At 42.0% G+C, this 27,748-nt stretch overlaps 1 protein-coding gene across 4 annotated transcripts in view; it reads left to right on the forward strand.

Annotated features, from left to right (window-relative positions):
• The window catches only part of LOC135550120 (histone-lysine N-methyltransferase ASH1L-like), a 44,440-nt gene extending 20,540 nt beyond the window's left edge, over window positions 1-23,900 (forward strand). For all 4 annotated transcript variants that reach the window (XM_064980625.1, XM_064980624.1, XM_064980626.1 and 1 more), the window contains exons 12-27: window positions 5,328-5,474; window positions 6,941-7,049; window positions 7,380-7,529; window positions 7,934-8,004; window positions 8,144-8,307; window positions 10,795-10,947; window positions 11,362-11,416; window positions 11,634-11,766; window positions 12,551-12,826; window positions 13,194-13,280; window positions 18,875-18,965; window positions 19,259-19,397; window positions 19,515-19,687; window positions 19,796-19,962; window positions 20,272-20,716; window positions 20,852-23,900. In XM_064980625.1, coding sequence (XP_064836697.1) covers window positions 5,328-5,474; window positions 6,941-7,049; window positions 7,380-7,529; window positions 7,934-8,004; window positions 8,144-8,307; window positions 10,795-10,947; window positions 11,362-11,416; window positions 11,634-11,766; window positions 12,551-12,826; window positions 13,194-13,280; window positions 18,875-18,965; window positions 19,259-19,397; window positions 19,515-19,687; window positions 19,796-19,962; window positions 20,272-20,716; window positions 20,852-20,943 — 2,452 coding nt within the window. In that variant the 3' untranslated portion in view covers window positions 20,944-23,900. The remainder of the gene's footprint in view (window positions 1-5,327; window positions 5,475-6,940; window positions 7,050-7,379; window positions 7,530-7,933; window positions 8,005-8,143; window positions 8,308-10,794; window positions 10,948-11,361; window positions 11,417-11,633; window positions 11,767-12,550; window positions 12,827-13,193; window positions 13,281-18,874; window positions 18,966-19,258; window positions 19,398-19,514; window positions 19,688-19,795; window positions 19,963-20,271; window positions 20,717-20,851) is intronic.
• Window positions 23,901-27,748: the final 3,848 nt, after the last annotated feature.

The following is a 27,748-nucleotide window of genomic DNA, read 5'->3' on the forward strand; positions in this document are numbered from 1 at the left end:
GTGTATTTGAACCCAATGGTTGAATTCAAGAAGTTTAAGCAGCCTATCAATCATTGTTTTTGAAACTAGTGGACAGCCAGTGAAAAATGCTCTCTGGCTTCAGCTGCATAGTTCGGATCCCAGCCTATGGAATAAAAGTGAGGCTTTTATTGCTCAATCTAATTCATGGTAAGAAAAATCCATAGGCCTAATGGAGAAGTTCAAACTTACACACTTTTGATAGACGTAAAGGGGCAATCTGTAGTTTGTACATTTTTGGACTTATAAATGATATATCCATTGATTCTTAACTTCTTGAAACTCCCCATCCCGGATCCGGGATCGTGACTAAAGCCTCAGGCTCATTAGCATAACGCAACGATTTCTGAAAATCGCAAATAAAATGAAAATAAGCTTAGCCTTTTCTTAACAACACTGTCATCTCAGATTTTCAAAATATGCTTTTGAACCATAGCAATTCACTAATTTGTGTAAGAGTATGCTAAGCTAGCTTATCATTTTGAGTAGCATTTAGCACGCAACAATTTCACAAAAACCAGATAACCAAATAAATAAAATCATTTACCTTTGAAGAGCTTCGGATGTTTTCAATGAGGAGACTCTCAGTTACATAGCAAATGTGCAGTTTTTCAAAAAAATATTATTTGTGTAGGACAAATCGCTCCGTTTTGTTCACGTTTGGCTATGAAAAAAACCTGTATACAGTTATAGCCTCAAGCTCATTAGCATAATGCAACGTTAACGATTTCTGAAAATCGCAAATAAAATGAAAATAATGCGCCTACTCTCAAGCTTAGCCTTTTCTTAACAACACTGTCATCTCAGATTTTCAAAATATGCTTTTGAACCATAGCAATTGACTAATTTGTGTAAGAGTATGCTAAGCTAGCTTAGCATTTTGAGTAGCATTTAGCACGCAACATTTTCACAAAAAACAGATAACCAAATAAATAAAATCATTTACCTTTGAAGAGCTTCGGATGTTTTCAATGAGGAGACTCTCAGTTACATACCAAATGCGCAGTTTTTCCTGAAAGCGTCTGTGTGTAGGAGAAATCGCTCCATTTTGTACATCACATTTGGCTACCGAAACGAACCGAAAATTCAGTCACCTACAACGTCAAACTTTTTCCGAATTAACTCCATAATATCGACCGAAAGAGTAGGGCTGGCTAATAAGCCCTTTGTTTTGGGGTTATGCTCAGGCAAGACAATTTGGCAAATTTATACTTGCATATTTCCAAGTCCTGTTCTTGACGATCAAGGGGTATAACATTTATTGGAAGGATGGGATTGTTTTGAAAAAAATTGGCTTAATTGGATTAATGTTATGGTGTTTCTTTTCCGAGAAAAATGAAACCCTCATGGTTTTCGTTAGGATGGAATGGAAAATATTATGATTCACAACGTGACAATCGGGAATAGGATACAGCATAAGAGGATTCTAAATTAATATATAAGGGGCATAACATTTCCACACCCTAATTGTAGTGAAACCAATACTAATTTCGCCTATGCTAGGCCTACAGTATATCTACAAATATTTTTTTCAATGACGTGACTCTTTGCCAATAATTACATTTTTAGAAGATTGTAGGATTCTAAATTAGTATCTAAGTATCCATTAGGATCTGTGAGAATATCTAAGGGGATTTTTATATAATTCTTAATTAATTAATAATAATCACTTTTTTTAAAGTAACAATATTTTGGAGATTTCCATTTTCATTTAACCTTGAGTGAGCGAGGAAAAATACAACTTGAGGGTCGGTAGTACAGTACTGGGTTATTTAGCTAAAGAATCAATGTAGAAAACAATGTAGAAAATAGTAAAAATAAGGAAATCTTGGAATGAGTAGGTGTCAACTTTTGATTGGTACTTAATTAATTTGCTTAATATTATAGTGTTCCTATTCCAAGAAAAACAAAAACCCCTCTAGGTTTCCGTTAGGGTGGAATGGAAAATATGGCGCTGTACAACGTGACAGTCTAAGGTACTGGCTCTTTAGCTAAAGAATCCCAATGTTGTGCGGGAGACCGGGGTTCAATTCCCCGATGAGGAGGAAGGAGTAGGCTGCCATTGTAAATAAGAATTAAAACAAATACAGTGCCTTGCGAAAGTATTCGGCCCCCTTGAACTTTGCGACCTTTTGCCACATTTCAGGCTTCAAACATAAAGATATAAAACTGTATTTTTTTGTGAAGAATCAACAACAAGTGGGACACAATCATGAAGTGGAACGACATTTATTGGATATTTCAAACTTTTTTAACAAATCAAAAACTGAAAAATTGGGCGTGCAAAATTATTCAGCCCCTTTACTTTCAGTGCAGCAAACTCTCTCCACAAGTTCAGTGAGGATCTCTGAATGATCCAATGTTGACCTAAATGACTAATGATGATAAATACAATCCACCTGTGTGTAATCAAGTCTCCGTATAAATGCACCTGCACTGTGATAGTCTCAGAGGTCCGTTAAAAGCGCAGAGAGCATCATGAAGAACAAGGAACACACCAGGCAGGTCCGAGATACTGTTGTGAAGAAGTTTAAAGCCGGATTTGGATACAAAAAGATTTCCCAAGCTTTAAACATCCCAAGGAGCACTGTGCAAGCGATAATATTGAAATGGAAGGAGTATCAGACCACTGCAAATCTACCAAGACCTGGCCGTCCCTCTAAACTTTCAGCTCATACAAGGAGAAGACTGATCAGAGATGCAGCCAAGAGGCCCATGATCACTCTGGATGAACTGCAGAGATCTACAGCTGAGGTGGGAGACTCTGTCCATAGGACAACAATCAGTCGTATATTGCACAAATCTGGCCTTTATGGAAGAGTGGCAAGAAGAATGCCATTTCTTAAAGATATCCATAAAAAGTGTCGTTTAAAGTTTGCCACAAGCCACCTGGGAGACGCACCAAACATGTGGAAGAAGGTGCTCTGGTCAGATGAAACCAAAATTGAACTTTTTGGCAACAATGCAAAACGTTATGTTTGGCGTAAAAGCAACACAGCTCATCACCCTGAACACACCATACCCACTGTCAAACATGGTGGTGGCAGAAATACAGTTTTATATCTTTATGTTTGAAGCCTGAAATGTGGCAAAAGGTCGCAAAGTTCAAGGGGGCCGAATACTTTCGCAAGGCACTGTATATTTAACCAAAACCCAAACAGAGTTGATTTATCAAGAACAATCCCTATGCTTATCGCAGAGCAGCAAGAAAAAGTGCTAAAATAGTTGTAGGCTATTGCTTCTAATTTCAATATGCTACACCACTTTTAACAGCACATTACCCAACATTAGTGATACTCATGTCATTTACGGTAGACCTACAGTATATCGGAAAATATGTGACTCTCCGCCAATTATTACATAGAGGATTTTAAATTACAACCAAAAGTCACCTCATGGGTTTCCTGGTGGAGGCCGGCATGGGTATCGAACCTGCATCTGCAGCAATGCATTTTGCAGTTTGGGAGCCCCCATCCACTCCGGAAAGTATCAAAATACAGAGAGGTGTTGAAGGTATATTGTCCTGCTAATAGCCCACCATGGGCATTTATTATACTGTACATGGTGGCTAGGTCAGGATAACGAAAACATGTCCTTATTTAAGACTATCAGAAAGAATGTTGGTACTGAATATTTTTTATCCAAAGCCATGAATGAGTGTCACTCAGCTTTATGTAGGTGCCGGCTATATGAACGTGATAATATATAACTGTATTTTGGAGGTTATTTAGTTGATAAAAAAACAACGAAATATTGTAATCTGAATAAAGGCAAACATTTATTTCTGTTTTTAGAGGGAGAAAAATGCTGGGCCAATTGTGCGCCGCCCATAAAGGCCAAAATATAGCCCTGCTAATAGCCATAATGGAGCTGTACAACGTGACCGTGTGTTTGAAAGAGTATATTCCAGTAAGCAGCAACAATTGAGTTAGTAATGTAAAACTTCAGAGTCCTTAAGCATTGAATACATTGAAGGTATAGGGGATGGTCATACCTACAGTAGCCGGGCTATAAAGAGTATTGTCCTGCTAATCGGGCTACAAGTGTTTGAAAAACGCCACCAGCTGTCCATCACTACTGTAAATAAAAACAAAGCGTTTTGTTTACATCTTTTTTTACATTCTTTATTGTAAACACAATGTCACAAGTCATTTGTATATACCTTGTTTGTTTTTAGGCCTGGCCTTCCTCTAACCTGCACCTCTCCCATCTATATCTGATGTCCGTCCAGTTTGATTTCTATTTGCCAGATATTTATAACTGTGCTATTAAACTAAAGTTCTGAATCTATACATTTTACAGACAGATACATAATACAGATATTTTACCTTTTGTTGTCTTGTTATTAGTCCCACCCTGCAGCTCCATTAAACCCCTCCCTTCTATCCCTTCTATCCATATTGGATTTCTATTTGCCATATATTTTTAAACTGTGCTGTGATGATTCAAAAAAGTTCTGAACCCTTCTAGTCTAATAGTTTCTAGAGATTTTCAAATGAAAAATATTTTGGCTAAAAGTGTTATTATATTCTTGATCAATTGACTGACCTTTCAAATCACCCAGTATTTCTTTCTGCGGAGTTAGCTCCAGGTAAATGTTACAATTCTTCAGCCGTTCCTGGACCTGTGACCAAAAACGAGCTACATATGGACAGTACCAAAATAAATGATAAAATGACTGTCTCTTCGCAGCAAAATCTGCAGAGCTGTAAATGTTGTATCCCCCGTAGAAATAACATTCTATTGGTTGCAAGAATTTTGTATAATCATTTAAATGGAAAAATTTTGAATACGGTGTTGTTTTGTGTGTCAATTCATAAAACATGTGCCATGGAATCAGAACATCGGGGGAAAAAATACATTTTGGAGATTTCGTTTTCAAATAACCGAAAGTGAGAGGTTGGATCCGGAATAAATGTTTGCTATAGAACCAGTTCAGATTTAAGTATAACTTGTGTATGACTGACGCCTTTAATGAGGTCTAATGCTTTAATATTTCATTTCTGCCCTCCAAATTCATTATATAAATAGGCCCTTGCGCCTCCTTAGCGCCAGTCGAATATAGAGCCCGTAGTCATAAATTGATGTCAATGGGAGACTAAGAGAAATTTTGTCTTAAGTGTAAGTTGGGAAGGATTTGCGGCCAAATGTATTGTATTCTTCCCTGTTAAATCATGATTCTATTTTTGTGCACTTTGACTGGTTCTGTAGTGTCAGTCTGTGTTCCTAAACACTGTATAGTATTATTATCTTTTAATGTCCCTCTTCCCCATTTTAATTTCCCTCTGTCCCTCTTCCCCGTCCTGTAGAAGTCGCATGATGGAGCAGTACTTCGCCCACAGCGGCCAATACTGTCTGAACCTGGACAGCGGCATGGTGATCGACAGCTACCGGATGGGCAACGAGGCCCGCTTCATCAACCACAGCTGTGAACCCAACTGTGAGATGCAGAAGTGGTGAGTTAGTAGGACAATAATAGGCCATTTAGCGTGCATATATTTTGGTATGGGTGGCCCAAGCGGGAATAGAACCCACTATCCTCTGCGTTGAAAGCGCCATGCTCTACCAACTGAGCCACACATGACAACTCTAGTAGTGCTTGGGGTTCAGCTAGGGACGGTTTACCGGACACAGTACTTACTTTACCGAAAAGCATATGTTCAATGGATATTCTCCCATTAAAAGTGCTTCTTAGTCCTAGACGAGGCTAAATCTGTTTCCAGGAAACTGCCTCTTTGGCTAATGTTGAGGAGCTAATTCTCTAGTACAGAAGACGGTCTGTTAACACACAATAGTATGATTTACTAAGTGTCTACCAAGCTTGTTATTTTTGACAGGGAACAATACATGAAAGGTAGAACACAAGGTAAAACCAAGGGTACGAGATGGAATTGAAAGGAAGTGAAACAGACAGTTGTCGCTTAGATTTTCACTGCTGAGAGGTAACTTAATACTGGTGCAGACGCTTTGTAAATCTGCACCTAAATCCCCTCACCCCCTCCACTTAATGGTCTGCTTCTGTCACGATAACCTGATAAGATCACGTCGTCCGGACTATGCCCGAGTTTACCACACTAAACAGTTTAAAGCCCTTTCACTGAGATAAACCAATTGGCCAACCCTCAGACTATTACAGGATTGCACACCTCAGTCAGGATCAAGCAAGATCGTTGTAGACCTGGTTAAGCAGGCATCTGAATCATTGGTTCCTTCTCTAAGATGCATAACTATTATCGTTTGTCTGGTTGGGTTGAATGAAAAGGCAAATGGGACCTCAACATGTTCATCCCACCGTTTAAGTGAAGAGGAATTTCAGCAACTCTTGGAGGACAGTTGAAGTTGATAAAATAGCTTTTTCATTGTTGAAAGTGTTGTTTAATCCCAAAAGGGCCTGAACACAGACTGTAAAAACGGTTAACGGCTGTTGAGAAAAGACCTGTTTTCTTCCTTGCTGTTCGTGAACATCCAGTCAGTAAACTAGGACACACCAATCTAACAACTCCGTCTCTGCTGTGGTGTGGAGCAGGCCTCGAATAAGAGATTCCACAGGGATAGAGAATTTCCAGTGTGAAGTATGGCCAGTCATCCATCTTGTCACAGAAGAGCGATTATACGGCATGGTAGCTGGGGCCTCGGACACAGCTGTACTAGTGCCCAGAGACAATGTGCCAAAACTGCTTTTTGTCCTCACAGGAATAAAAATTAGACGGCAAAGGGAAAGTGCAGCCTACACTGTTGTACTGTGCAGGGAGATAAAGAAAGAATGCTGCCAAATTGGCAACCTATTCCGTATATAGTGCACTACTTTTGACCAGAGCTCTTTGCTCAGGCTGTGCCCTATGCTCAAGTTCAAAGCCTGCCTGGGAAAATCTGAGCTCTCCCTTCCGCTCACTCTCTTCCCTCCTGTCTTTTGCTCCTGCAGGTCGGTGAATGGGGTGTACAGGATCGGCCTCTTCGCCCTCAGGGACATGAGCAGCGGCACGGAGCTCACCTACGACTACAACTTCCACTCCTTCAACACCGAAGAGCAGGTGGGTGTGGCTGCACATCGACCATCTTCTCCCAGTTACAGACCCAACTTAACCTGATTCCAGATCTGTTTTTGCCACGGCAAGCCAGCAAAAACAGGTCTGGGACCAGGCTACCCCCATCTCTCTCTTAGTTATATTACCATCCAAGAGCGCTCAACTGGGTTTCGGTCTTTGATCTAAATTCTCCCCATTGTTCCCTTTTCCTGGCACACACACACACACACACACATTCCTTTGTGTCACCTCATACCTTGACCTTCTCTCCTCTTACCTTCTCCTTACTACTACTGCTTACTCTCTCTCTCGCCCCCCACCTCTCTCTCTCTCCAGCAAGTGTGTAAGTGTGGCTCTGAGGGCTGCCGGGGTATCATTGGAGGGAAGAGTCAGCGACTCAACGGGATGCCTGGGAAGACGGGCGGGGCACGGCGACTGGGTCGACTCAAGGAGAAACGCAAGTCCAAGCACCAGCTGAAAAAACGAGTGCGTGTAAGGGAGCGGGGGAGTGAGGCAGGAGGAAATGTCAGAGAAAAAAGGTTATCAGGTGTCTTGTTACTGCTGCTGTAAATGGGTCTTTTGATATTTACCGTTGTCGGCTGTTTTTACACAGCGTACGGTGCATAATGCACAAAGACATATTCTGATCCTAAATCAGTCCAATTTTTGCTTTTTTGCTGAGTGCAGTCTCCTACCCGGTTAGGTTTATTTTAAGGGGCAGTGTGTATGTAGGACTGTGGTTCTTTGTTTCAAAGGATGTCTTTGTGGTGTGGAAGGTTCTATAATAAAAAAAGATTACACAATGGACATGAATCGTGAGATGGGTGGACTTAACAGAGGCATATGATCATCAGTACTCATATCTCTAACTCTCCCCTTCTTTTCCCAAGGAGGAGGAATCAAGTGACAGCAGCAAGTTTTATCCCCACCTTCTCATGAAACCCATGTCCAATAGAGAGAGGTAACCACACACACACACACACTGCGCACCCGTGCCAAACACTCAACCACTCTCCCCATCATGCACGCGCCAACACACATACTCACCGCTCTCTCTCTCTCTCTCTCTCTCTCTCTCTCTCTCTCTCTCCGTGGCTCAGAAACTTTGTGCTGAAACATCGGGTGTTCCTGCTCAGGAACTGGGAGAAGATGAGGGAGAAGCAGGAGCTGCTGAAAAGGGAGGGCGAGAGGGAGGCCAGCGGCGGCCTGTCCATCTACACACGCTGGGGAGGAGTCATCCGCGACGATGGAAACATCAAGTCAGGTCAGTATGTGAGGAGTCAGAGGCGAGTGTGAGCGAGGAATCAAGGGACCATAGCCATGTGTGCAGAATCACAGAACTAGAATGAATAGAATAATAATTATATTTCTATATGCAGGAATGTACCAGAGGTAGGTTTTCCAAAAAGTTTTGTAACACTAGTATGATCTTTCCTCCTTTGCTTACAATAGACTTGTGATGATATTAGTGCCACAAAGCTTTTGGGGAAACTCCACAGTTTAGTCCTGATTTTATAAAACTGGTTGTTTGGATGCTGATTGGCTAAGCAGCGTTCCAAACCATGCTGTATTTGCCGTCACAGGCACACTATGCCTGCTAACAGTTCCATCTGAAAATGATCACTGCGCCTCACCCATAAGAGTATCATGTTGCTGTCCAAATTCATCTCTTGTATTTATCTCAGCTAGCACATTATTCCTCCTTGTTTCCAGCCTAGCATTTAGTTTGATACAGTGGGGGTTAATATAAGCTTCGCTGTCTGCCTGTCTGACCCCGGAACACTTTTTACTTTGGAATTTCAATCTCTGTATGGACATGGACTGTGAACGGTGCCTAGGCGATAAAACTATGCAAAAATTATTAATAACTTGGGTCGCGTATGTAGAGTGAAATATCTAACAACCAGATTGGTCTGCACTATATCTTCTGGTGAAATAATTATAATTTACTCATCAAAATAAGGTTTTAAAGAAAATATGTACAATACCAGTCAAGTTTGAACGCACCTACTCATTCAAGGGTTTGTATTTATTTGTACATTGTAGAAAAATAGTGAAGACATCAAAACTATGAAATAACAAATATGGAATCATGTAGTTAGTGTTAAACAAATGTAAAAATATTTTGGATTCTTCAAGGTAGCCACCCTTTGCCTTGTTGACAGCTTTGCACACTCTTAGCATTCTCTCAACCAGCTTCATGAGCAATGATTTTTCCAACAGTCTTGAAGGAGTTCCCACATATGCTGAGCACTTGTTGGCTGCTTTTCCGTCACTCTGCATTCCAACTCATCCCAAACCATCTCAATTGGGTTGAGGTTGGGTAATTGTGGAGGCCAGGTCATCTGATGCAGCACTCCATCACTCTCCTTGGTCAGATGGCCCTTACACAGCTTGGAGGTGTGTTTTGGGTATTTGTCCTGTTGAAAAACAAATGACAGTCCCACTAAGCACAAACAAGATGGGATGGGGCATTGTTGCTGAATCCTGTGGTAGCCATGCTGGTTAAGTGTGCCTTGAATTCTAAATAAATCACTGACAGTGTCACCAGCAAAGCACCATCACACCTCCACACATGCAGAGATCATCCGTTCACCTACACTGCGTCTCACAAAGACACGGTGGTTGGAATCAAAAATCTCAAATCAGACCAAAGGACAGATTTCCACTGGTCTAATGTCCATTGCTTGTGTTTCTTGGCCCAATCAAGTCTCTTCTTTTTAATGGTGTCCTTTAGTAGTGGTTTCTTTGTAGCAATTCGACCATGAAGGCCTGCATCACACAGTCCCTTCTGAATAGTTTACGTTGATATCTATTACTTGAACTCTGAAGCATGTATTTGGGCTGCAATTTTAAAGGCTGGTCATTTCAACTTATCCTCTGCAGCAGAGGTAACTCTGGGTCTTCCATTCATGTGGCAGTCTTCATGAGAGCCAGTTTCATCATTGCGCTTGGATGGTTTTTGCGACTGCACTTGAAAACGTTCAAAGTTCTTGAAATGTTCCATATTGACTGACCTTCATGTCTTAAAGTAATGATGGACTGTCGCTCATTTGAGCTGTTCTTGTCATAATATGGACTTGGTCTTTTAGCAAATAGGGCTATCTTCTGTATACCACCCCTACCTTGTCACAACACAACTGATTGGCTCAAACGCATTAAGAAGGAAAGAGAATCCACAAATGAACTTTTAACAAAGCACACCTCTTAATTGAAATGCATTCCAGGTGATTACCTCATGAAGCTGGTTGAGAGAATGCCAGGAGTGTGCAAAGCTGTCATCAAGACAAAGTGTGGCTACTTTAAAGAATCTAAAATATATTTAGATTTAACACTTTTGTTAACTACATGATCCCATGTGTAATTTTATAGTTTTAATGTCTTCACTGTTATGCTACAATGTAGAAAATAGTAAAACATAAAGAAAAACCCTTGAATGAGCAGGTATGTCCAAACTTTTTACTGGTACTGTAATTCATTGTATTTTTTCTAAAAGCAAAACAGCCTTTATATTTAAGTAATACGGCACACGAGGCAGTGATGTATCATGAATACAGACACAGGTAAATGGGTTGACTGGCCCTCTGCTGTTACATTGGGCTGAACAACACCATTTACCTGTAACTATTCATGATACAGCACTGCCTCTTGTGGCATATGCTTACATATAATGGGTATGTTTTGTATGCGGTGTCAATGTTTTTGATGGCTTGTTGACTGTGTGTGTGTGTTTGTCACGTTGTCGTCGCAGACGTGTTCCTGACACAGTTCTCGGCGCTGCAGACGTCCCGGTCGGTGCGTACGCGGAGGCTGGCGGCAGCCGAGGAGAACACGGAGGTCACCCGCACCGCCCGCCTGGCACACATCTTCAAAGAGATCTGTGACATGATCACCAGCTACAAGGGTCAGTGACACACACACACACATGCAATACTCGCTGACAAACACACACTCGATCACTCACACACTGTACTCCTTCACGTCAACTCCCTAGTCTCTAGACAAACTTTCATTGCCATCTCTGATGTATTCAGAGAGACTTCTGGTCTACCGGGTTTTAATTCAAGCAAATGGTTAAGACGATATAAAGTCAACACTTCTCTGTAATGCAACCCAATCTCAACAGGACTCGATCCACGTGCTTGTACGGACCACTACAACTGGCTTACCTGTGTGGCTTTTGCCTCTACAAACGTCTACTGATGTACATCTGATTCAAATTAGCAAAGACACATTTTCCCCTGAGTATATTTATGCCCTATAACAGTAAAAAGAAATACGCTGCTGAATATAATAAAACGTCTATCTCTGTCCGTAGACTCAGCTGGTCAGACCCTTGCTGCTCCGCTGGTCAACCTACCTTCAAGAAAGCGGTAAGCGTTTGCGCGTTTGTTTTCATTATGCATGCTAGTGCTTTCACCCATGTTTACTCTATGTAAGTGTATTGTGCAACACTTTGTCTTATCCAGGTCAGAACGCCCTCAATGTTCTTATCGCTTCCTGCAACCATTACAACCATGTTTGGATTCATGACACAAGAGGCCAAGTTTTGGCTCTCACCCATGACTCATTGTGTGTGTTTGACCCCAGGAACACGCAGTACTATGAGAAGGTGTCCGACCCGCTGGACCTGAGCACCATTGAGAAGCAGATCACCACAGGGCACTACAAGACTGTGGAGGCCTTTGACACCGACATGCTCAAAGTGTTCCGCAACGCAGAGGTGGGTCTCCCACAATCCTCCCTATGGGATTTACACGGCCACGGATCATTTACACACACAAGCACAGAGGTATCTTTGATTTACTGTGCAGGATGTAAGTGCCACTGGAATCTTCTGAAGGGTACTTAACACTAGACAGGTGGGTTGTTTAGCAGCAAAACCGATGTGTGCGCAACCGAGGAGTAAAACAGGCGTTTTTGGTTAAAAGTCCAAAGGATTGTTAACACTGTCAATTATATTTCCTCTTCAAATCTTACATTTGCACAATGAGCTTCTTGTTGCCGCTCAAATAGGATGTTAATGTTGTTGGTTAGCTAGCAAATTTTTTGCCAGGTCAAAACACCACATGGTCAAAACACAAGACATGGTATCAATAACAAGATTAGAGCTGAATTGAGGCCCCTAAAATTCCCCACATGGCAGCTTCTTGTCATTGTTGCTAGCTCTCTGACAGTCTAGAATCATAACAACACACAGACTTCTGCCCCATCGACGTGTGCATTGTTTTCATGACATTGTCAGCGAACTCGTCAATGAAGCGCACCTTGAAAGTAATTTGACCCCGCTGTTCAAAGGCCCTCAGTGTCTGCAATGAACCCCAGGGAAAACGTATCCTTGTGCAAGGGCTTAGAATTCCCAGTGGGATATTGGAAGCCTGGTCAAGCTTATTTAGGTAGCTTTGTTATTATTTTCATGGGAGCTGGTCTTTGACTCCACTTTACAACACACACTGTATTTCCCAAGTTCTCAACGTTGTTGCCCTGTGCACCTTCCATAATGGCAGAAATACTACGGGCGGAAATCGTCGGTTGGGAGGGATGTGTGCCGGCTGAGGAAGGCCTACTACGGAGCTCGCCACGAGGCTGCCGTCCAGATCGACGAGATCGTTGGGGAGACGGCCAGTGAAGCGGACAGCTCGGATTCGCTGGAGCGAGACCACGCCCATCACCACCACGGAGGGGGCTGGCCGGGCTCCCACGACAAGGACGATGACATCATCCGCTGCATCTGCGGCATGTACAAAGACGAGGGCCTGATGATCCAGTGTGAGAAGTGCATGGTGAGAGAGAGCGTCTGGAGAATGGAGTCCCAAATGGTGACCCTATTCCATACATAGTGCACTACTTTTGACCAGAGTCCAATGGCCTAGTTTTGTCTCCTATAGCCCTATTGGTCCTTGTGAAAAGTAATGCACTTTATAGCGAATAGGGTGAATTTGGGACTTGGGGCTTGTTGAATGTAGTGGTACCTGCCTGATGACTCCGAGTGAATGGTGAGTGTTTGTTCTTGTCTGTGGAAGCAATGTTTTGAAAGCAGGAGTTGGTTGTGTGAGAGACTTCTTAGTATGGCACTCTTATTATAAATTGTTAGTTTTGGCTATGATCCTGGTGTGAGTCAGTGTAAACGGTGATGTCTGTCTGTCTCAGGTATGGCAGCACTTTGACTGCATGCGGCTTGAGGCGGAGGTGGAACACTACCTGTGTGATCAGTGCGACCCCCGACCTGTGGACAGGGTGAGTGTTTGTCCTCTTTAACCCAACCTCGACCGCACCCCGTGGTCTAAACCAACCATGGGTGTTTCTCTATGCGCATAGTACTGTGCTCCACACTTATGCTCCGAGTGCATGCTCAGAGGATGTTCTCTTGAGCATGTTCTTGTGAGGACGCGAGTGTGAATCAAATATTACATTTGAGAAGCAATCGCACTCCCTCTACTGTTATGGCATGCTGCACCTACCCATTCACTGAACATGATAATCTAGCTTGCCGTCTAGTTTAACAGTCATAAACAACTTCAAACGAATGTTATGCAAAGTAGATGACTAGCTGTCCATTTTCCATGGGTAGCCAGCTACCAATTCTTTGTGGCTAACTAGCTTGCCAGTTTGCCTTATTGACTTACCATTTATTTTTATTTCACTTTTATTTAACCAGGTAGGCAAGTTGAGAACAAGTTCTCATTTACAATTGCGACCTGGCCAAGATAAAGCAAAGCAGTTCGACACATACAACGACACAGAGTTACACATGGAGTAAAACAAACATACAGTCAGTATAAACAAGTCTATATACGATGTGAGCAAATGAGGTGAGATAAGGGATGTAAAGGCAAAAAAAGTCCATGGTGGCAAAGTAAATACAATATATTAAGTAAAACAATGGAATGGTAGATTTGCAGTGGAAGAATGTGCAAAGTAGAAATAAAAATAATGGGGTGCAAAGGAGCAAAATAAATAAATAAATACAGTAGGGAAAGAGGTAGTTGTTTGGGCTAAAATATAGGTGGGCTATGTAAAGGTGCAGTAATCTGTTAGCTGCTCTGACAGTTGGTGCTTAAAGCTAGTGAGGGAGATAAGTGTTTCCAGTTTCAGATATTTTTGTAGTTCGTTCCAGTCATTGGCAGCAGAGAACTGGAAGGAGAGGCGGCCAAAGAAAGAATTGTTTTTGGGGGTGACTAGAGATATATACCTGCTGGAGCGTGTGCTACAGGTGGGAGATGCTATGGTGACCAGCGAGCTGAGATAAGGGGGGACTTTACCTATGGGTAAATCTATTTAACTATGGGCTTGTGATCTACGCTCACTCCAGTGGGTAGGTATTATAGGCGGGTAAACATGCAAAAATGAATACAGTATTTATGAACATATCAAGCTAAAATATTCTAGTCGGGCAACTTATGGAATGCGAATGGGCAATATTTCATTAGAAATCCTAAGTTTATTTTTTCTTGTTTGAGTTCAAATAATGGCCTCTATTGATTTTAAGACATTTTAGCATTTTTTGTGTGGTTGCGTCATGTTTCTCTGCATGCTTCAACATAAGTACAAACGGAGAACGAAACCTACTGAATAGCTTAGTAGAACAATGACGTTTACCTGCAAGGCAGTAGTAAAGCTTATATTTTGGGCTCTGATGGGGAACGGCAGTCGAACTAAGCTCCTACTCCTAAGGCATTTTTAAGTTTTATATTATTGACGAATCAATGGATATATAATGAGTAATTTACAAGTCCAAAAATGTACACGATCTACCATTCGCAGATTGCTGCTTGTAAATGTATCAGGGAATAGGGTGCCATTTGGGACAAAAACATTTTTGTTCCAGGCATGAACATTGTTCAATTAAAAGCTAAAGGTGGTGATGTCTAGGGCTGCTGGTGATTGTATTCCTGCCAAGATCTGATCCTGCTGATGGTCATTAGTAGCCTACCAAACTTGCTGATTAATCCTCCACACTCTATTGTATTTGTATCTGTATTTATTATGGATATATTCAAAATAATCAAAACAGACCTTATTTACACACGTATTTAGCCCCTTTGCTATGAGACTCGATATTGAGGTCATAGCAAAGGGTGGATCCTGTTTTGATTGATCATCGTTGAGACGTTTCTACAACTTAATTTGGAGTCCACCTGTGGTAAATTCAATTGATTGGACATGATTTGGAAAGACACACACCTGTCTATGTAAGGTCCCACAGTTGTCAGAGCAAAAATCAAGCCTTGAGGTTGAAGGAATTGTCCGTAGATGCTCCAAGACTCTTCCTAGAGCTGGCCGCCCAGCCACACTGAGAAATCGGGGGAGAAGGTCCTTGGTCAGGGAGGTGAATAAGAACCCGATGGTCACTCTGACAGAGATCCAGAGTTCCTATGTGGAGATGGTTGCCCTTCTGGAAGGTTCTCCCATCTCTGCAGCACTCCACCAAATCAGGCCTTTATGGTAGAGTGGCCAGATGGAAGCCACTCCTCAGTAAAAGGCACATGAGTTTGCCGAAAGGCACCTAAAGGACACTGACCATGAGAAACCAGATTCTCTGGTCTGAGGAAACCAAGATTGAACTCCTTGGCCTGAAATGCAAAGAGTCATGTCTGGAGGAAACCTGGCACCATCCCTACAGTGAAGCATGTTGGTGGCAGCATCATGCTGTGGGGAGGTTTTTCCCTGGCAGGGACTGGGAGACTAGTCAGGATCGAGGGAAAGAGGAACGTAGCAAAGTACAGCGAGAATCCTTGATGAAAACCTGCTCCAGAGCACTCCGGATCTTCGACTAGGGCGAAGGTTCACCTTCCAACAGGACAACGACCCTCAGCACACAGCCAAGACAACACAGGAATTACTATCCAAATACAGGTGCCAAGCTTGTAGCGTCATACCCAAGAATACTCGCGTCTTGTAATCGCTGCCAAAGGTGATTCGACAAAGTGCAGAGTAAAGGGTCTGAATACTTATGTAAATGTGATGTTTATTTGTAATAGATTTGCAAAAATTAATATGGGGTATTGTGTGTAGATTGAGGGGGGGAAATAATTGAATCAATTCTAGAATAAGGCTGTAATGTAAATGTGGAATAAGTCAAGGGGTCTGAATGCACTGTATCAAATTAAAACATTCACAACAGGTACTTTCACAACTAAATATCTACAACACAAAATCCATGTGTACGTGTATGTATGCATGTGACTGTGCCTATGTTTGGGTTGCTGCTTTTGTCCCTCATCACTCTGGCATCGATGCAAATGTGATCGAAAATCAAATCAAACACAATGGAAGTTCATATGCTCATATTAAGCACATTTCTTTGCTTTACAACAGGAGTATAGCCTACCTGGCGACCATGAAAATAAACCATGGGAAAAGCGCCCTCCATTCGGTATCTAAGTACATAGATGATGTATTTTTGACAGGTGTTTGATAATGGTCCATTCTAAATCAAAACAAATTTCACACATATATTATTTAGTAAATGTAAAGACAATATTAAATCAAGAATAGTCTGATGGGTGGCAGGATTAGCCCATCACTTGTGAATGGATGTATTATCACTTGTGAGTGATGTCTAATGTGTGCAGAAAGGCAAGAAACAGCACACACTTTTTTTTGCGACTTTTTCAAATCATAGTCTTAAAACTAAGCACATTAATCTGATATACAACTCTTGTAGAGCCTAACTGGCATACATAGGCGGTGCATGAGTTTCAAGATAAAAAATGCACCTTTTTAATAATAAAGCATTAAATGTATAATCACAATTGCGGTCATCTTTGAGAAGTGTTTTCCCGCGAATTGATTGCATTTTGGAACATTCAATCTTATAGCCTACTGCCATGTGTGCATTGCTGCGCTTATAATTTGTAAGTCGCTCTGGATAAGAGCGTCTGCTAAATGACTTAAATGTAAATGTATAATGTGATGAAATCGCCTAATAGTTTATCAACATTAAGTTAAATGTTCTGATCTGTTCCATCAGCCTAATGGCTTTTAAAAGTTTTTTTTTATGTGAGGGGTTATATTATGTCGGGGATATTTATTTCTCTCACAGAAGGACAAGTTGCCCAATAGAATAGGTCAACTTTTGTACTATGGGGGACAGTAGATTGACATAGGCTAGTACTTCTGCAGTTCGTTAGGCCTACGCATCTTGTTGGCTGACGAAAGTAGGCTAAATGTGGACAGTTTCTACCTCTTCAATATGGCCTTAGAATTTGATAAGAGTGACACATACAGTTGCATCCCCAACGTGTGTCTTCACTTGTAGCCTACTTTGGCACTGAGATGCCTGTGAGAAGGACTCGATCCAGTGAGGGGGAGTGACACATACAGTTGCATCCCCAACGTGTGTCTTTACTTGTAGCCTACTTTGGCACTGAGATGCCTGTGAGAAGGACTCGATCCAGTGAGGGGCATTGGCTAATAAGGATTTAGATCTGAGAGAGACATGAGTGAGAGGTGCTTTGGAGCACGGCAACCGGGAGAAGGGAATTATATTCAGCCCAAGGGCACAACAGCCACTTTGATGGCAAAAGTAAAGGCTTTTTTTAGGGGGCATTATGGCCACATGAGGGATGTCCCTGGGAAATACGAGGCCTGGTGAGAATATTAAGTGCTTGTCAAATTGTGAATGAGATACGGATGAAGTGTGTGCAGCCTGCACAAGAAACAAATCAGAGCTCATGTCTTTCATGGAACTTTTTTCAAATCAGACGCATCATGCAGCTTAAGAATGTATTAAAAATCAAAACATATAGGCCAACGTTTATTACAACTTAAGTTGCATGAATAACTTTAAATTAAGCAAGTTAGCCGCATCACTCCACTGGAAATCTTTTGAAGAAAATATATTTTCTATTTTATTCAGCTATGTTCAATTGTATTTTCATACTATAAAATAATACAAATGAATGCTATGGAATTCTAAGCAAATCTTGCCTGAAATAATTTTGTGTAGCCCACAGCCATATCAGCGCCTAACATAAGGACAAGTCAAGAGTATGCTATTCAAAGCAGACCTTATTTACACACGTATTCAGCCCCTTTGCTATGAGAGTTGATATTGAGGTCATAGCAAAGGGTGGATCCTGTTTTGATTGATCATCATTGAGATGTTTCTACAACTTAATTTGGAGTCCACCTGTGTTAAAAAATAAAATATATATATAAAAATATATATAGTATATATAGTATGTAGTATGCTATTCTGTTCTTCTGATATAGACATTTCGTTCATATCATGTTTCTTTAGACCTGTCTAAAATAATGGATTTATTGTGATGGTGCAGGCTATATTAAATGGATTTATTAGACTTTTTTTTTAGCTCATCTGTGGCCTTTTCTAGTGCTAAAGCTCTGATTTCTAAGTGAACAATTAAGCAAATACTGTTTACACCTATGGGAAGTGGGTGTTGCTAATTGGTGTGTAGAGCTCGGCATTGTGATTGGCGTTGCTTTCCAAAGGGACAAAAAATATACCGTTTTTGAATGTTGTGCCTAATGTAGAGAACTGTGTGTAGTGTTTTGCAAAAAGTGTGAAAGAATTGAAAACTGAGTGTAAAAGCAGGAATTGTGCTTGCAGAATTGCAGACTTGGATTAGGGATTTGTTACATGAGTTTCAGGTTTCAGTGATTGCGTTTCAAGTTCCAATTTTAGAGCGTAAACAGTTGAGAAACTGTTATTAACGGTCAATTACAGTGAGACCGTCGAGCAAATAACTGCTAATCTCCGGCTGACACGACTTCATGACTGCCACAGCCCTGGTTATGTCAAATGAGTGCTTTTGTCTATTTCATCTTCCTGTTTCATCTGATATCCTGTCCCATTGGTGCTCCAGGAGGTGCCAATGCTGCCCCAGCCCAGCTACGCCCAGTCTGGCTCCATCTACCACATTTGTTTACTGCGAGACGAACTGCTGCTGCACCAAGGTATGGAAGGGGACTATAACCATGGTTGTGTGTGAAATGGCACCCTATTCTCTATATAGTGCACTACTTTTGACTAGGGCCCTGCTCAGAAGTATAGGCCACTATATAGGGAATAGAATGACATTTCAGATGCAACCTCGTGTACTGTATAAGGCCAAGTCAATGTTTTAGTATGTTTGTGTGCCAGTTGCACAGGTTGCCACATTGAATAATAGTTGTATAGCACCTTGGGGTGTGTTAAATATGCTTTATAGATAAAAACCATGACAATGTTATGTAACCTGTCTGTCCAGGTGACTGTGTGTACCTGATGAGGGACAGCAGACGCACCCCAGAAGGCCAGCCAGTCAGGCAGTCCTACCGCCTCCTGTCCCATGTCAACAGGGACAAGCTGGACATCTTCCGCATCGAGAAACTCTGGAAGAGCGAAAAGTAAGGAATGGGACAAAGGGAACACCACTTCGAGCCAGCACTGAGCAACATCAGCAATTTCATTGCTGTATTTTTGTCTCTGACTCTCTCGTCTCATTTTGTGTGTGTGCCCTGTAGGGGTGAGAGGTTTGCCTTTGGCCACCATTACTTCAGGCCCCATGAGACACACCACTCGCCCTCGCGCCGCTTCTACCACAACGAGTTGTTCCGCGTGCCGCTCTACGAGATCATCCCACTGGAGGCCGTGGTCGGGACCTGCTGTGTCCTCGACCACTACACTTACTGCAAGGGTGAGAAACACTCACGCGCGTACACAGTTTGTAAGGGAGATGTATAAACACACACTGCGCGAACACACATAATTACCTAAACTGACCTGTGGTGTTATTTCCTTTCAGGACGGCCAAAGGGAGTGAAGGAGCAGGATGTGTACATCTGCGACTACCGCCTGGACAAGTCAGCGCACCTCTTCTACAAGATCCACCGCAACCGCTTCCCCGTGTGCACTAAGCCCTACGCCTTCAACCACTTCCCCAAGAGGCTGGCCCCCAAGAGAGACTTCTCGGTAAGAGGGTCCAAGAGGAGGGCTTGGGGGTTGTATTGAAGTGTTTTTCTGGAGTTTTAGTGAAGCTCGTTTGAGGTAGAATTGAATTTAGTGTAATCGGAGAAGTGTATCGGAGTTGATTTATCAAAGATGATGGATCAGGCACTAGTGAGGACTGATGTGCCTACCATTCTTTAACTGTGTGCTGTTTTTGCAAACCGTTAGTTATCCTGAGAGAGATGATGGGGGTTCAGCTTGATAGTTAATTCTGCTGTGCATGAACAACTTGTAAGTCAACTGAAAGTCTGTTCCTTCCCAACCTCGCTTTAGCCGCACTACGTTCCCGACAACTACAAGAGGAACGGGGGGCGTTCGGCCTGGAAGAGCGAGCGGCCCAAAGGAGTTGGAGGAGCCTGTGAGGACGATGCTTCCCCATGCGACCAGGGTGACAACTTCCGTTCGGAGAGTGAAAACAGAAGAGGGGTGGAGGGAGACATGGATGCTGCCCAAGAAGAAACCACACTCCCTGCGGCAGCCCAACCCCCGCAACCAGTTGGGCCAGGGGAGGGAGAAGAAGAAGACGGGGGGCAGGAGGTAGAGGAGCATAGGGAGCTGGAGGAAGGTGCAGCACAGAGAGGAGTTGACATGCTGGATCTCCTCCCTTCCATCTCTTCCTCACCCCTCCATCACTCTGGACTTGGCAGGAGGGAGGCACAAAGGGATCGGCTAAACAAGATTCTGCTGGATCTGCTACACAGAACACCCAATAAGAATGGTGAGCAGGCAATGAGGAAACGGGTATAGAGGCACTGGGTGGTTTGATGAAGAGGGAGACTTGATGAAGGGGAAATATCGGACAGTTAACTTAGTGTCATTGGTGTTTAGTAACTTCTCTCTCTTCTTCCAACAGCCATAGATGTCACTTATCTTCTAGAGGAGGGGTCAGGGCGGCGATTACGTAGAAGGACGCTTGGATTTGGAGACTTTGTGGGTAGAAAATGATGTTGCCACTTACCTGGCAAGCACATTCCCCTTTCATTCACTTGGGAGAGGTGGGGGTGAAATGGAAAACATGGTAAGGGAAGATGACATTTGCAAAGAGAAAGTGACCACAAAGGGCAAGGGTTGGTACCCTTCCCGGGCGTGTCTCCTCTTCCCCAACCTGTCATCTCAAGTGATGAGACAACCCAATGACAACCCAACGGTTTGAAGCAGTGCCCTCAACTGTTGTGGTCAATGGTAACGGTTTTGTTGGTGACACAAGGACTTCTTCTCAGGAGGGTGGACCCAGACTTATTGAAGTACGATGCAAATGCATTTTTTTTACGTAGGAAAAAGTACCCCATGCACTTAAAAATGCGCATTGAACAAATGTTAATCAAAGACAGCCCTGGTTACTCAGGGCAAAGAGACTATTACATAGGCTTCACATTATCTATACACATGGCTCATCAGTGAAACCTTGAGTCAATTATTTTTAGTGTGCAAAAGAAAGGAACATGTGGTACTGAACATGGCTGTGGCATAGTCATAGACTCAAATATACTTTTTTTTTTAACGACATCAAATGGGAATGAGGAGGCTGGAAACCTGCGCCCCCAGTGGGACTAGGTGGTAATGAAACTAAACATAGGCCACGAGACCTAAATGTACGAGGATAAGAGGCATAGGAGGCTATGCAGTGGACTGTATGAGCAACTTGTAAACATACACTGTTGACGATGAACTAGGAGAGAAGCTGCAGGAACGAGGTTGGTCAACTGCACTTTGGTACCATGGATATGGTTGGCTCTCTAATGTATCAACGAGACACACTAACACTCACATGTTATTGGATGATGCAGTCTGAAAACACAAGTTAATAATAAGTATTTCTTTTTCTTTCATACTGTAGTAATTCATTAGGAACAGAGAAGGAAGGACGGGATTGTGTTTGTAGAGAATAGCTGGTGGTCTTTGGAAAGATATAATGTGCGCTTTTGGTCAGTCTAGTGTCTTGTCCGCTTTGCCCCTCTTTCTGAAGTACCTGATTCACCAGCTTAATGAAGTCAGGCGGCGGGAACACTGACTCTTACTGTAACGCCTTAGAACGCCGTGGTCCCTGACTGCCTTGCGTGAGTGTATGCACATTTGTGTGTCTAATCTGCCAGAATTCTTGAAGAGAAAAAATTAAGGGCTTGATGGCAATTAACATTTTATGGGAAATTGTGGAAACCATAGGTAACGTAAAATGTATTGTGACGGTCATATTTTCTTATATTCTATGAAAAGGGGTATGTGTTGGGAGGGAAGGGATTCTAGCTGTAAATGTTTTCTTCAAATGTGTTTCTGGTTGCCATGGAGAATATTTTAAATCATTTGTGAGATTTGATGAGATTTATTTTTTCCAAATGCTTCTGTTTAAAATGAAACTTAGATCGAGATGTCCCATCAAGATGGACTGGCTTAGAGATGAAGAGAGTAAGAAAACAGACGGAAAGAGGACAAAGTTGTACAGTGCCAAGTTATGTATATACAGACTGGGATAATGTGAGAAGTGTCTCCAAAAGCAATATCTTGATAACGGATTTCGTGTATTGTACAGGACTCAGCCCCATATGTATTATTATTATTATTTCTGCCATTTGTATTACTATAATCAAGACACTTAAGCTTGGGAGAGGTGTTTTTATTCAGTAAAACGTACAACTGTCCTAATTGAATGACATGAACTTAAACAGAATTTTTGTTGCCTAAAAATTAAACTGAACAAAAATATAAATGCAACATGCAACAATTTAAAAGATGTTACTGAGTTACAGTTCATATAAGGAAATCGGTCAATTGAAATAAATTCATTAGGCCCCAATCTATGGATTTCACCGATATGCAACTCTTGGTAACAGATAACGTGAAAATCCTTAGGCCCATTTTTTAAGGGCATCTTTGTGCATTCAAATTACCATAGACAAAATGCAATTGTGTTCGTTGACATCAGAAAACTGCTCACCCACACGACGCCATACACGTGGTCAGCAGTTGTAAGGCTCGACTGGATATACTGCTAAATTCTTTAAAACAATGTTGGAGGCGGCTTATGTTAGAGAAATGAACATTACATTTTCTGACAACAGTTCTGGTGGACATTCCTGCAGTCACTATGCCAATTGCACGCTCTCTGAACTTCACACCTCTGTGGCATTGTGTTGTGACAAAACTGCACATTTTAGTGGCCTTTCATTGTCCCCAGCACAAGGTGCACCTGTGTAATGATCATGCTGTTTAATAAGCTACTTGATATTCCACACTTGTCAGGTGGAAGAATTATCTTGGTCAAGGAGTAATGCTCACTAACAGGGATGTGAACAAATTTGTGCACAATGAGAGAAATAAGCTTTTTATGCATATGGAAAATCTCTGGGATCTTTTAGTTCTGCTCATGAAACATGGGACCAACCCATTACATGTTGCATTTATATTTTTGTTCAGTGTGAGAAGAATGTCAAACGAACTTCATATAAAGCATTGGGACATAACAGTGACTCTGAAATTACATCTGTCGCTGTAATATTACTTTTGAGGAGAAAATATGCTCCTTGTTTTTGCTGCAAAGTGTTGAACACTAAAAAAACAAACCAACTTAATGTTGATATTTTGAAAGATGTCAGCTCCAATATGTAACTCCCCCCTGAGAAATTGTTCAGTTTGTGATAGCGGTCATAAATGTGATGCTTGTACTTGTGTGTTTTGTGTGATTTGTTTAGTTATTTTGTTAGACAATCACAAAATAAGATACAAGCATTGTAAATGGACAGACTGGCAGACATTTTGTGATGTGTACAGTTTGTCAACTTCTTCCACTCTCGTTAAAAGTTTGTAATTATGATTCTAAAGTTATGAAAATGCTGTTGGTTTTTACTTTTTGTTTTATATTCAATTTGTTTTTGTTTTTTAATAAAAAGCACTACGTTATTGTGAAATGTTTATTTTGCCTTGCCTTTTTGATCATGTTAAATTGTGCTCTGGATTTCCTTAATATAATTGAGTTCTATTCTAGTCGCCCACCAATTGGTTTGATCATCTGGCTCTCGGTCTTTCTCTTAGGTGGGTTTTTATCTGACCAGGTGACCGAACAGTCAGTACTAACCACTTAACACTTAATTGCACTAAACTGATATAGAATTGGTTTCAGATGGTCATATGGATCATTGATTTGGAATTTTAGAACCCCTTTTAGGTATATAAAAAAAAATGTTGTGAAAATATCAAATTTGGACTTTACTACTATAACCCAGAAAAACACATTGAATAACACATTAATAAATGTGTCAAAATAAACAAAGTTTAAGTATCTGCCCTGTATCTAGGAGATAAAAAAGCTCAGGAAATATTTTTTTTTTGGGGGGGGTGGCACAAAACTTTCAGTTTTTTAAAATCGGTACCAGTTACCTTCAAATGAGTCCTTGTTGGGGTCGTAGAGCAAAACAGAGAACAACCTTGTGTTTGTGGGAGTCTCCCCTTTCCATAGAGTAGTCATACTGTAGACATATTCCAATACGTTTTTGGACACTAAAGTCTATGGACAATAAGAGCACCTCCTCCCAGCTACCCACTGCACTGAGGATAGGAAACACTCACCACCGATAAATCTACGATAATTGAGAATTTGAATAAGCATTTCTCTACGGCTGGCCACGCTTTCCACCTGGCTACCCCTACCCCGACCAACATCTCAGCACCCCCTGCAGCAACTTGCCCACCCCCCAGCCTATTCAACCTCTTTCGTATTGTCTGAGATCCCCAAAGATTGGAAAGCTGCTGCGGTCATCCCCCTCTTCAAACTGTTATAGACCTATATCCATCCTGCCCTGCCTTTCTAAAATCTTCAAAAGCCAAGTTAACTTCACTAGGGTAGGGGGCACTATTTTCACTTCCGGATGAAAAGCGTGCCCAAAGTAAACTGCCTGCTACTCAGGCCCAGAAGCTAGGATATGCATATAATATATATGGTAGATTTGGATAGAAAACACTCTAAAGTTTCCAAAACTGTTAAAATAATGTCTGTGGGTATAACAGAACTGATATGGCAGGCAAAAATGAGGGAGTAAGACCTCTCTGAATGAGTGGACAATGCAGTGGCCCAGAGCGTTTTCATGTGCGAGACCGATTGCGTGCCTTTTTTGTTTACCTTTTATATTGACGACGTTATTGTCCGGTTGAAATATTATTGATTATTTAGGCTAAAAACAACATGAGGATTGATTATAAACATCGTTTGACATGTTTCTACGAACTTTACGGATACTATTTGGATTTTTCGTCTGCCTGTTGTGACTGCGTTTGAGCCTGTGGATTCTTGAACAAAACGGTTTTTGGATATAAACAGGGACTTTATCGAACAAAAAAAACATTTGAGTAAATGGGAGTCTCGTGAGTGCAACCATATGAAGATCATCAAAGGTAATTGTATCACTATTTCTGACTTGTGTAACTCCTCTACTTGGCTGGTTACTGTTTGTAATGATTTGTCTGCTGGGCGCTGTTCTCAGATAATTGCATGGCATGCTTTCGCCGTAAAGCCTATTTGAAATCTGACACCGTGGTTGGATTAACAAGAAGTTCATCTTTAAACCGATGTATAACACTTGTATGCTTCATTCATTTGTATAATGAGTATTTCTGTTTTTGAATTTGGCGCTCTGCAATTTCACTGGATGTTGGCTAGGTTGGACGCTACCATCCCACCCCCCTAGTGAGGTTAATAAACAGATCACTGACCATTTCGAATCCCACCGTACCTTCTCCACTATGCAATCATCTGGTTCCGAGTTGGTCATTGGTGCACCTCAGCCACTCTCAAGGTCCAAAACGATATCATAACCGCCACTGATAAAAGACAGTACTGTGCAGCCGTATTCATCGACCTGGCCAAGTCTTTCGACTCTGAAATCACCACATTCTTATCGGCAGACTCAATATCCTTGGCTTCTCAAATTACTGCCTCACCTGGTTCACTAACTACTTCTCAGACAGAGTTCAGTGTGTCAAAACGGAGGGCCTGTTGTCAGAGGTCCGGACAGTCTCTAAGGGGGTGCCACAGGGTTCAATACTTGGGCCGACTCTTTTCTCTGTATATATCAATGTCGTCGCTCTTGCTGCTGGTGATTTTCTGATCCACCTCTACGCAGACGACACCATTCTGTATACATCTCGCCCTTCTTTGGACACTGTGCTAACAAACCTCCGAACGAGCTTCAACGCCATACAACACTCCTTCCGTGGCCTGCAACTGCTTTTCAATGCTAGTAAAACTAAGTGCATGCTCTTCAACCGATTGCTGCCCGCACCCTCCTGCCCGACTAGCATTACTACTATGGACGGTTCCGACTTAGAATACGTGGACAACTACAAATACCTGGGTGTCTGGTTAAACTGTAAACTCTCCTTCCAGACTCACATTAAGCATCTTCAATCAGCTTCATATTTCGCAACAAAGTCTCCTTCACTCATGCCGCCAAACATACCCTCGTAAAACTGACTATGCTACCGATCCTCGACGATGTCATTTACAAAATAGCCCCCAACACTCTACTCCGCAAACTGGATGTAGTCTATCACAGTGCCGTTTTATCACCAAAGCCCCATATACTATCCACCACTGCGACCTGTATGCTCTCGTTGGCTGGCCCTCACTACATATCCGTCGCCTAACCCACTGGCTCCAGGTCATCTGTAAGTCTTTGCTAGGTAAAGCCCCGCCTTATCTCAGCTCACTGATCGCCATAGCAACACCCACCCGTAGCACGCGCTCCAGCAGGTATATTGCACTGTTCATCGCCAAAGCCAACACTTCCTTTGGCCACCTTTCCTTCCAGTTCTTTGCTGCTAATGACTGGAACGAATTGCAAATATCGCTGAAGCTGGAGTCTTATATCTCCCTCTCTAACTTTAAGCATCAGATGTCAGAGCAGCTTAATGATCACTGTACCTGTACACAGCCAATCTGTAAATAGCACACCGACTACCTCATCCCCATATTATTACTTACCCTCTTGCTCTTTAGCACCTCACCTCTCTACTTGCACATCATCATCTGCACATCTATCACTCCAGTAATAATGCTAAATTGCAATTATTTTCACCTCCCTACTCTTCTGCACACACTGTACATCGATTTCTCTATTTTAGTGTTATTTACTGCATGTGTAACTCTTGTGTTTTTGTCGCTTTGCTTTATTTTGGCCAGGTCGCAGTTGTAAATGAGAACTTGTTCTTAACCTGCCTACCTGGTTAGATAAAGGTGAAATATATATTTTTTTAAAGGCCCAAATCTATGGATTTCACATGACTGAGAATATAGATACCTTTTAAAAAAGGAAGAGGTGTGGATCAGAAAACCAGTCAGTATCTGGTGTGTCACCATTTCTCTCATGTGACACACCCTTTGCATAGAATTGATCAGGCTGTTGATTGTGACCTGTGGAATGTTGTCCCACTCCTCTTCAATGGATGTGCTAAGTTGCTGGATATTGGCAGGAACTGGAACACGCTATCGTGCATGTTGGTCCAGAGCAAACAGGCTCAATGTGGGACATTTTCAGCTTCCAGTAACTGTACAGATCCTTGCGACTTGGGGCCATGCAATATGCTGAAGCATGAGGTAATGGTAGCGGATGAATGGCCACAACCATGGGCCTAAACTCATCACGGTACCTCTGTGTATTGAAATTGCCATCAATAAAATGCAACTCTTTGTTGTCCATCTAACCATACCATAACCCGCCACCATGGGGCACTCTGTTCACAACATTGACATCAGCAAACCGCT

The sequence above is a fragment of the Oncorhynchus masou genome, chromosome 12 (genome assembly GCF_036934945.1).
Source record: "Oncorhynchus masou masou isolate Uvic2021 chromosome 12, UVic_Omas_1.1, whole genome shotgun sequence".
In the NCBI taxonomy this organism is placed as follows: Eukaryota; Metazoa; Chordata; class Actinopteri; order Salmoniformes; family Salmonidae; genus Oncorhynchus; species Oncorhynchus masou.